At 39.7% G+C, this 12052-nt stretch overlaps 1 protein-coding gene across 3 annotated transcripts in view; it reads right to left on the bottom strand.

The window, feature by feature from the left end:
- The window catches only part of tnksa (tankyrase, TRF1-interacting ankyrin-related ADP-ribose polymerase a), a 181252-nt gene that overhangs the window by 60480 nt on the left and 108720 nt on the right, over positions 1-12052 (bottom strand). For all 3 annotated transcript variants that reach the window (XR_005461565.1, XM_038804500.1, XM_038804499.1), the window contains one exon: positions 9561-9655. Coding sequence is in view for 2 of the 3 variants with exons in the window: in XM_038804500.1 (XP_038660428.1) it covers positions 9561-9655 (95 nt within the window). In the remaining variant the exon portion in view is untranslated. The remainder of the gene's footprint in view (positions 1-9560; positions 9656-12052) is intronic.

The following is a 12052-nucleotide window of genomic DNA, read 5'->3' on the forward strand; positions in this document are numbered from 1 at the left end:
CGTGGTCTCGGACCAGCCAGATCTATTCCTGGGGAGGGCAGACGCCCCTGCCTTTGCCTACCTGCTCGCCCGCCGTAAAATCCTGTTTGGCTGGCGGTCAGCAGCACCACGCAGAGCTGCAGACTGGCTGTCTGACCTCTCGGAATCTCTCCAAATGGAGAAAATCAAATTCGCCATCCGAGGGTCAGACGACGGCTTCCACAGAACGTGGGAGCCATTCACGCGAATGTTCCGGGACCTGTTTGTGGCCAACGAACAAGAGGAAGAATAGCCAGGTAGCCAAGAATCAGGGGGAATTAGTGAAGAATCAGGGGAAGGTAGCCAAGGCATGAAAAGGGAGAGATAGACTGGGAGGAGGGGGGGGGGGGGGGGGGGGCGTCTAAACCCGAGGAAAGAAAGGTGAACCCGGGGGGGGGGGGGGGGGGGGGGGGGGGGGGGGGGGGGGGGGGGGGGGGGGGGGGGGGGGGGGGAGAAGAAGAGAGGAGAACCAGTGGGGCGGGGCGGGGAGACGGAAGGAAGGCACGGGATGCCAAAACGTGCATGACATCTCCAGGAGCGGGGAACGAGAAAAATAAAGATGGAGGACTGGAGGAGCAGCAGAAGCGAAGGCGAGCGCGGGACGGCAGCGAGACCCGTCCGGCAGAAGCAGGCGACAACAACACAAGACACAGCCAAGTATCGCACACTGTAATTATCTCCCCGCCACCCAAATGTATATTTGCCTCCCCAATCCCCCCCCCCCACACACACACACAAACAGTTGCCTATTTACATGGTGTAAATAATTTTGCCAGGTGTACAGAGCTGCCGCTGTCGAGCTGGTGCACAATACCCTACCAGTTATTCTATTTCATATTTTATTGTATTTTATGTGGGGTGTGCCCTTCTCTTCTAAATATGTGTGTGTATATATATATATATATATGTTTCTTATTCTGTGTACATAACAGTAATTATACCTTGTCCAAAAACCCAATAAAAAGACATTTTTTTTTTTAATTTTACAAAATGAGTGCTGAGAATCCTCTGGTATCTTACCCATGAGGGTCACAGTTTATGCGAACCTTGGGCAGTCAAAACTGCCAGGCTGGCCAACCACTTTTGATAGCAAATGCATCAAAATGCGGCCAAATCTAGTTTAACATTTTCCTCACATATTTATACACATTCAAAACTAACAAAAATACAATGCAATCAAGAATTGATATTCTTTCCCTGGCTAAGGAAGTTAAGCCAAACTATACCATTCCAATTTTTGTGTTCAGATGTTTTCAGGCAAACGAAAGAGTGGCAAAAGTCTCAAAACAGTATATGGCAAAAGGCTGGCGGAGGACAAGGACAAAACAAAAGATTTTTACCAATATATTAAGAGAAGGTGGCTTAGTATAATGCGTGTTCCTAATGAAGGATGCAGGTGATATTGTAATTGAATATCAGGAAATTACCCAATTATAAATACCCACTTAGTGTTTGCAATAGAGGATCAGGATAAAATAGCAAAGGTGTAAGGACAAATAAGGTAACGAACTAATTGGTTGCAATACAAGCAAAAACATAGTTAAGAATAACGATATACAAATTTGCAGAATCTGATAGCATCCACTCAGTATTAAAAGTTGATATTGAGGAAATTGCTGATGCATTAGCCATGATCTTCTGCAACTCACTTGGTTTAGGAATTATCCCAATGGATTGAAAAATTAAACAGTCACTCCATTACTTAGGGAAGGGCAAGAAAGATAAACCAGGAAATTATAGGCCTATTAGTCAAATGTCAGTTGTGGGCAAGCTCCTAATATCTGTTTATTAGGGATAAAGTGAGCATTTGGACAAATACGAGCTTGGAGAGACAGGATGGATTTGGAGCAGTTAGAAAATATATGAGCTCAGAGGGTCAGCATGGATTTGTAAAGGAGAATTTATGTCTAACTAATCTAGTCAAATTTATTGAGATAAATAAAGAGGTAGATAAGGGAGTGTCTAGGGAAGTACTTATAGGAACCTTCAGAAAACATTCAACATTGTTCCACCTAAGAGGCCGCAAGACCAAATAATGTTTTATAAATACATAATGATCAAGAGGGTAAGGGAAGAGCAAGGTCAATTAGAGACCAGAAAGGTAATTTGTGCATTGACTCGGAGAATGTGAACGTTTTCTCAATGAAAACGATGCATCTGGCTTCACAAAACAGGATGCTGACACTGCAATTAAGGAGAAATGGGAGTATTGGATGACATAAGTACAATAAGGGGAAAATATTAAAAGAGACTAGAAATCAATGTACATTAAAAAGGACAGAGTGAACAAGGCCTGATACAAGATATGATATTGCCCACAGAGCTTTGATCGAGTTGTGGTTTACGAAGGCTGGAGGATGAGAGGCTGACCAAAAGTACATTGAGGGGGTGGTTGAGCCCAGTGCAAGTGTGATGTTCAGCAGCAGTTTGGTTGAGGTTGGGCGAGGTTGGTGCAGCTGAAAACAGGTGATCTTTGCACGGAAAAGGATATCATAAAATCATAGGATAATTACAATGCAGTAATTCATGCCAATGCCACCTCTCTGAAAGAATAACAGTGAGTCCCACTCCCATGTTTTTTCCATGTAGCCCTGACTTTTGTCTCTTCAGATAATTTCCAATTATTGAATCTCCCTTCACAGTACAGATCCCAACCACATGCGACTTAAGAAATGTTTACCTCGTGTCACCTTAAATCTGTGTCCTCTGGTCTTCAGCCCTTCTGCCAATGGAATCAGTTTCTTACTATCTAGTCTGTCTATGCTCATTTGAACATCTCTATTAAATCTCTTCTGAGCCTTCTATTTTCTAAGGAGAACAGCCTGAACTTCTCCAATCTGTCCACATATCCTTGGAATCATTCTCATGAATATTTTCGGTGCTTGTGCTGATGCCTTCACATCCCCCCTGAGGTGTTGCATCCAGAATTGAACACAATGCTCCAGTTGAGCCTGAACCAGTGCCATGTAAAGGTATACCATAACTTCCTTGCTTTTATACTCTATGCCCTTCTTTATAAGACCCTGGATTTCCATTGCTGCAACTATTTTCACAACCTGTCCTGCCATCTTCATCGATTTGCGCACATATGCCCCAAGGTCCCATTGCTCCTGTGCCCTTTTTATAATCATATCCTTTATTTTTATATTGCTTCTCCTTGTTCTTCCTGCCAAAGTGCATCACTACTCTCCTCATAGTTCACAATGGGTCCAAGTTTTGCGTCATTTGCAAAGTTTGAAATTGTGCCCTGCACATCCAAGAGTAAATCATTAATATAGATCATGAAAAGCAGCGGTCCTATTCGGAGCTCTGGGAAGTCCCTTTAGTCTGAAAAAACAATTGTTCACCATGACTGTTTCCTGTCGCTCCACCAGTTTTGTATCCATCTGCTGCTGTCCTTTGAACTTCAAATTTGCTGACAAGCTTGTTATGCAACATTTTGTCAAAGGCCTTTGGAAGACTACAACAACAACCATATTACCCTTATTAACCCTCTGTTACCATAAAAACTTTGAACTTGACTTGTTTTAATAAATCGGACAAATCGGATTTTCCTTAAATGAATCCACATTTTCCCAGGTGACTGTTACTTCTGTCTCAGTTTTAAACCAGCAGGGGTATAGTGACTGGCCTGTAACTGCTTACACTTCTTTTGAACAAAGATAACATTTACAAATCTCTAGTCCTCTTGCCACTATGCCTATATCGAAAGAGGATTGGAACATTATTGACAGCACCTCTGCAATGTCCACCAAAGGTCCCTCAGCATCCTCAAATGCATCTTATTCGGTGGCTTTATCAGTACAGCCACCCATTCAAATACCACCAATTTATAGCCCATCCAGTTCTCAACTATCTCCTCTTTTACTAGGACTTTGACAGCATCTTCTTCTTTGTGAAAGTCAGATGAAAAGTACCTGAGTCATGCCCTCTGCCTCCATGCATAAATTCCCTTTTTGGTCCACATGCATAAATTCCCTTTTTGGTCTATCGGGTTCATCCCTTCTTTTATTATTTATATGCCTACAGAAAATTTTTCAATTCCCTTTCATGTTAGCTACCAGTCTCTTCTCTCACTGCTTCTCATCACTTTTTTCATGTCTCCTCTAAGTTTGAGCTTTTCACATTCAGCCTTGTTCACACTTATGTTAATAACCTGGCACCGTTTTACCTTTCCCACTGATGCGAATGCACCTCAACTATACTCAAACCATCTTCCTCTTCCACTCTCTCTGGGGTAGAGAATGTCAAAGACTAACGATCCACTGAGATACAAATCTTTTGTAAATTTCACCATTATAATTGCTCTATAGTTGTTGAACCCCTCAAATTTCCTTCCACATTTGTTCCTCCGAATCTTTCCCACTAGTCAGCTGTCTATAGAGTACTCCTGTTCTATAATGGCATCTCCATTGTTTCTTAGCTCCAACCAATCAGATTCTGATGTCTGTCTGTCTGTCTCTCTCTCGCACTGAAACATTATCTTTAATACTACTAAACTTCCTCCCCTTCTCTATATTTTTCTGAATACCTTGTATGCAGGAACCCAGTCCTGCCTTTTTTGAGCCAGATATGTTATCGCCCCAACATTGCATTCCCATGAGTCTATCTGCATCTGCAGATCGATAACATTAATACCACACTCAGTACATTCACATATATGTACTGTAAACCCAATTTAGAACTTATTGCATTCCTTATTTCTCTGACCTCATCTAAAGCCTTACTCCATAGAATTCCGACAGCGCAGGAGGCCATTCGGCCCATCGGGTCTGCACCGACCATCTGAAAGAGCACCCTACCTAGGTCCACTCCCCTACCCTATCTCTGCAACTCTATAACCTGCACATCTTTGGAATCTAAGGAGAAATGTTTTTCTTACTTTAGTGCTATCTGTCTTTCCCAGTACCTTGTGCACCTTGTTCTCCCTTTTTCATATCACACCCTGGTCCCCATCCCCTGCCTAGTTAATTCAAACGCTCCTCGTTAACACTTGCAAACTGCCCCACAAGGACATCAGTTCCGATGGCTCTGTTGAATGCAACCCAGCTGCCCTATACAGGTCCCACCTTCCCCAGAATTGATCAAAATGTCCAAAGAATCTAAATCCCTCCCTCCTGCACCATATCTCCAGCCATGTATCCATCTGTTCTATCCTCCAATTTCTACATTCATTAGCGTATGGCACCAGGGGTAATCTGGAGGTTACTATCTTTGAAGTCCTGTTTGCTGGACTCCTTCCTAGCTCCCTAAAACCGGCCTCCAGGACCTCCTCCCTCTTTCTACCATATTGTTGATATTGATATGGACCACAACTGCTAGCTGGTGACCTTCCACTCTCAAAGTGCTCTGTAGCTGTTCAGTGACATCCTTGACTCTGGCACCAGGGAGCCAACATACCACCCTGGATACATGTCTGTTGTCCTAACTCTCTAATCTCATATCATTCTTGCTTTCCCAATCTTCCTCCTGCCTCTTCCCATACAACTGAGCCAGCCAACGTGCCTTAGACTTGGCTCTGCCTGTACTCCCCGAAAGAACCATCATTCTCAACAGTATTCAGAACTGAATATCCATAAGAAAACCAGACACACTCGGGAGACTCCTTGATTGGCTGATGGTCTCTCAAAAGCACTATAATATTATCCTTAATAAATACAGCCACCCTTTTTCTCCTTCCCCATCTTTCCTGACTACCTTGTATCCAGGAACATTTCATACATAGTATTTTGCATTAGGTCTCCATTATCGCCACATCATATTCCCCAAAGTCTATCTGTGCCTGCAGCTGAACTTTATTTGTGGTACTCAGTGCAGTCAGATACATGTATTGTAAATCCAATTTAGACATTCTTGCATTTCTTCTTACTTTTGACCCCACTCATTCCACCTGAACGCTCTTCAACTGAGGTGACATCCAGAAACATATTTTTCAAAACTTAGCCTTGCAGATGCACCGCTGTGACTCTAGCTGCTGCTCCAGCTCTGAAATCCAGAGCTTGAGCTGCTGCAGCTGACCACATTTCCTGCACAAGTTGCCCAAGACATGAGAAACGTCTTAGGAGTTCCAACAAGGCACAAAATGTGAACTCGATAGGACTGCGATGTTGCCATTCCTCTATTAGATTATTGATTGACTTAAACAAACAAGACTTTAATAAATACTCACCAATCAGTTGCTTTACTTGTGCTGACATCAGCACATTATTTTACAGGGAGGTTAACTTAAACATTTTTACTTATCTACAGTCCTAACATTTTAATATACTGAAAATATTTGAAGTCCTTGGCGTTAATCTTCTTTGATATTTCAATTAATCAGACCCAGGCGATAAAGTTAATATAACACTGATGTCAGTATATAAATTATCAAATTGGCTTTAGCTTTTATGATAATTTTACTTTCTAGTTGATTCATTTAAATTGCATTGAAATTCAACAATTATCAGTATACTCACAACGTACGATTCCTTGAGCTATGACATCAATTGACAATATTTATTCCTATTTGATTCGGACTCAGCCACAGAAGCAGCCTACTCCTGGCCTCACCTTTTACGCTGCTCGGCTCTGCTCCTGCCTAGTCATTTATTCTGCTCCACTGTGTTTCTGGCCATGCCTTTATTCTGCTCCAATCCCAGCCGTGTCTTTTATGCTGCTCTCTGCACCCGGCATCTCCTTGTATTGCTTTGTTTCAGGCCTCGCCTTTTATGTTGCACTACCCTGCTCTCGGCCTCTCCTTTTATAAAGTTCAGACGCTTAACTCAGAATCAAGAAAGATATCTGGTTCATTGTGAAACGTTGGCCAAGCAGCATGGATGCAATCAGTGGTAATGGGATGGAGCAGGTGCCGATGGTGTTGGCTTCAATCTTACCACTGTTTGACTGTAAGAAACTGTGGAACATCCAAGGCTGGATGCTGGGAGCATCCGACGGCGATCCCAATTTTCTCTCGATGCCCGATTCTCTATCCCATTGGGAAATGCGTTTCGGGTGTCCCAGGATCGAGAATCCAGACCCAAGTGTTCAGAGTTTATTTAGTGACCCAATGCCGTGGACATTTAGCAAATTTGAAAATCAAAATTTCCCAGTTTGCATATTATGAATCGGATGCTAAAGCAGTCAAATACAGGCCTCCAGGGAACTTGTTAAAACTACTCTAATTAGACCATTTCACCTCATGAGCATGTTCACCATTCCTTTAGATCATATAGATGATTTGTACCTTAATAAAAGCTTTGTTCCACATCCCGTGGTAGATTTCGACTGTGTACGGTTGTGAAAATTTCAATTACCCCAGAATCCACTGATAGGAGAATCTATAACTGTCACCAATTTTGAATTTATGCACTTTTAAAAACAAAAACATTTCCAGAACAAAATGTTAACCGGGAGAATTGTGTCATACACAAGTTCCATATTTAAATGGCAAATGAACAGTTTCCAGGAGACCCTTTTGCTCTGCACCTGTTAACTATTTTTCCTGAATAAAACATATACCCATTAACCCAGTTGACTGGAAACTAGCAAAGACAAATTTGTATTTAAATAGCATCGTTTATGACTTCAGGGCACCCCATAATGCTTTAGTTAGTGAAGTATGTTTTGAACTGTAGTCACTGTAATGTGGGAAACATAGTAACCAACTTACGTGAAAAGTCCTTCAAATAGCAATGAGTAAATAACCAAATAATCTATTTTAGTGATGTTGGTGGAAGGATAAATATTGGCTAGCTTGGGAACTTCAAATAGTATCACGGGATCTTTTACGTATACCTTAATGGGTCAACAGGACCATCTCCAAGATGGTACTGCTGATAGCACACCACTCCCTCAATGTTGCATTGGAGTTTTGTTACGTGTTCAAGTTTCCATAGTGGGACTTGAATGAATGGCCTTCTGACTCAGAAGCAAGAGCATCATCAGTGAACCAAAGCTGAACCGTAGGCATTTTCACTTTACCGAGGCTTATATTCTAGTGAAGACTTCACATGTTTAAGTTTTTTTCAAAATTTCTTAATAAATTAACTAAAACTAGCGATAGAAATTATAAAGTGTGGTAATTCAAAACATAGAATTTTACAAGCCATAGAGTGACTTCCACAAATTAAAAGAACTGTGCACTGAGTACCATCAGCGGTTTAAATAAATCACTGCCTAAATTGAAGCCCAATCTATCAACCTTTGGAAATAAAGTCACAAAATTAGCTACAGTAACAGAACACAACAGTTGTCAGAGTTCTTAATTTCAGTGCTTTGCATTTGATTACACAGATCCTGAAATAAATGTTCTCACACATAACAGGATGTTGACTTAACTATTCATAAAGTGTAAAAAAACTTCTACACTGGTTTAAAGTGTAGAATGAAAGCTTGTGGGATACTGGTTTGAGACATTCAATTGATACAAGAAGTGGTATGAGAAGATTAATCTATTTCTTTATGGCTCACTCTGGACCATAGACAACATACAAGAAAAATAATAGGTATGTTGAGAATGCTGACGCGGCTTGTGAGGGTGATCATTGGGCAGGCTTTACCTTACATTCTCTGTAAAATTAGGCTAATTTTCTGTGTTTCATATTCTATTAAAGAGACATTTAAGTTTTTTGACTGGGCCACAGTGTATGTTTACTAGGGCCCCTGCAGGCCACAAACTAAATTAAAATCAACTTTCCCCGTAATCTGATTCAGGCTTCACTTCAATTAAACAGTACAGCACCCAAGTACAAAAGTCATTCTGTTTCAAAGCAGTAATTTTGCATCAGATAGGTAATCTACAATAGTATCCTTAACTGCTAGATATTTTCGATGCAGATTAAACTTCAAAAATATGCATCTACTTCTCTCTCAATGCAGCAAATACTGATGTTTGTCTACAGTAAAGTGTTAACTTCTGCTAAAACAATACGTATTCTCTCATTTTCAGTAGAGCAGCAGAGATTGGTGAGAGGATTATACCAAGTATTTCACTGTTTCACCTCCAGAAACCTGCACAAGGAAGGCAGCCTTGGTTAGGAGATGAAACATTACTGGGAAGTTATCGTATTTCAAAATTAAATTTCAAATACTTTGCAAGAGGAATGTGACTTGTATGTGTGCTGAGTTTGTGGAAAGACATAGGGTACGGCCAAATGTGACAAGTCAGTGGATTGTGTTTAGAGTGGATTTGCATTTAACACAACGCTGTCATCATGTGCAGTAAAATGTGGGCAAGTAAAATACATTGCCAAGAACAATATCCTGTCTTTGACAGGGTACAAATTCATAAGAGCGTGTGCTACCATTGTTCGTGACCTTCTATTAATAGTTCCCATCCCAGTAAATTCTAATTGTGTTTGAATTAACCAAACAGTCCCACTTAACATGTTTCCCCATGGAATCCTGCATTCAAACAAAATATTAATATTTTGCTGGGCTAATATTATGTTAATAACTCAAAGTTTTTACTTGATGGGCTTTGATAACTCTAAAATGCAATCAGTGCCAAGAAGATGCACTATAACTTTAACACACTATGTTAAATTCAACACTCATCTCACCCTTTGTCCTTTGCGTGTACATCGGCTCCGTGCTGGAGAAGGAGTTGAACAATCCGGACACGATTGTAACCGGCAGCCAGGTGAAGAGGAGTAGACTGGAAGCAACAACCAACAATTTGGAAAATAATTAGCATAGATCAAAACAATTTTTGACATAAACCCTAATCTGAAATAGACTATATTAATCTTTATTTCTCGAAATTGTTCACAATAGGAATTAATAGTTTGCATTCACAATTTTGTGGGCCAAGCAGTCTTCAATACTTCGATCGTTAATTCACAAGATACCTTTCTGTGTAGTTTTATGACAACAAGCACTGATACTGGATATTTACAACAATCTTATGTTGACAGTTGTACAAAATCCAATGAAAGATTATCATTTTTGGCACCTGGTGAATAATCTGGTGGAGCAGATTGCCCACTGACATTGAAAATGCTCAATTTGTTTTCAAACAGGTTCGACAAGGATTGGATGTTCTATTGCACCAGATTAACACTAGGTGTTGAAGGTGAAAATCTATTCTATAGGTTAATATGTGTAAGACATTGTTAATAGCCTTTGAGGTTAGAATATTTGGATATACGATTAGAAAAAGTCATTTAGATAAAATGATAAATAGCCTAAGGTGTTGCATAATTTTGATATTTAAACTTGTCTGTTGAATAACTGTATTTGGCGGAGCAGGCTCAAAGGGCCAGATGGCCTACTCCTCCTGCTAGTTCTTATGTATATATTTACACTACCTATAGCTGGTTCCACTGAAGCAAAATAAATTGCAAAATTGATATTTTCTATCTTGTAATTAAAATAGCAACATGCGCCATAATTACTTTCTATCATAAGCAATATATTCCACTATGTTTTATTCCCAGAAGTCATGTTTTAATCAAAAATGTTTCATTCCATTAACACAGTCCTTTTTCAAACCAAGCATGGCTGTGTACACATGAAAACAAAGTTTGAAATTAGTACTAGGCACCCAGTCCAAGATCAGTATAATGAAAGCTGCATTGCTAGTTTAACTAGGTTAATAGAGCAACACAACAGCTGGGACTTATCTGCAAACTCACCCTTTGAGAAAGAGACAAACATCCCATGCAAAGAAACTCTTGATAATAATTGTCCGCTGGTGATCAGCACCTACCTTGTTGAGTTTATATTTAAATGGCCACGTGATCAACCGCTCTTTGATTGAAATACTCTACCCTTAAAGTCTATCTTTGATGAAAATGGTAATGAAACTCAAATACTTCAATGTACTTCAAGGTGGGGTGGGGGATAAACCCACAACAAAATAAAGAGAAAACATTCTTGGCCTTGATCTGGTAAATTTTGTTTAGGAAAACAAAATGTGCGGCATATTGCAGGTCAGTCTGCAAATTTAATCTTAAAAACAATCGCTTCTAAGTAGCATTTTTCCATCATTATTGCCTTTCTTTTCTGTAAATTTATCAAAAACGTTGAAAAAAATTAATTTACTGGTGATTTGGAAAGATGGTATCAGATTTAAGAAAATAATTTTGTAGAAATATTTGTTTCTAAAAAATTAATGGGCTCGAGACAAAAATTATCCAAGAATTAGATGCAGCAGCAATCTGGTTATAAAGAGAGTGGAAAACTGTAGCTCGCACATTTTTATATTTCAATAGACAGCAAATAGATATCCACTGCACAGAACATCTGCAACAGTCTAGCATGAACTATGACTTACATCAACTGACAGGCTTGGTCTTAAGTGTCTTTACTGGTTGGCTCATGGGATTAGAGACAAAGCTTTAGTTAACAGACAGGTTACATGCCTTGCTAATAAATCCTAAACTCTGAGAGAATATAAAAAAGCTGCATTTATTTCATTTCTAGCTTTAAATGTTGTTGGTATATAGTTTTCAAGAGGAAATCAAGAACTCCAGTGTACAATAGCTATTATCTTCCCAAGAAAATGAAAAATTCAATGGATTAAATTAAACAATAAAGCAAAATAGATTCAAAACATAATTTGGATAGCTGAATTGTTTTATTCTGCCAAGACTTATTTTGCAGGGCGATTTCAAAAGTCATGCATCATTGTTTCTCTATTATTGTTACCATTCTTGCCTACCCCATACCCAAAAGGCTTGGTTATAGATTGCGCAACATCTGGCTTCATGATAAGTTTACTGGAAACATCGGCAAGATCTAACTGCAACCCAGTCAGGAATAGGTAGACTTTGGCCAATGCAGAGTACAAGAACCTATACCACAAGTGGCCCGTATCAAAACAAAACTAAGCCAAATTCAAATGGAGCTGAAAGGTCAGTTTCTGTATAAATGAATGAACGGGTGAAATTTGGATCCAGTAACCTTCATAAACTGAAAATGTCACAAAAAATCCCTTTGTAAATACTTAATCGGGTTTGAACAAATTAATTCTGTTACACATTTAGAATTTAATTGCTAAAGCAACAGACTGTTCACATTGCACAATATATCAACAAATAACAAACAAATG

The sequence above is a fragment of the Scyliorhinus canicula genome, chromosome 8 (genome assembly GCF_902713615.1).
Source record: "Scyliorhinus canicula chromosome 8, sScyCan1.1, whole genome shotgun sequence".
Classification (NCBI taxonomy): domain Eukaryota; kingdom Metazoa; phylum Chordata; class Chondrichthyes; order Carcharhiniformes; family Scyliorhinidae; genus Scyliorhinus; species Scyliorhinus canicula.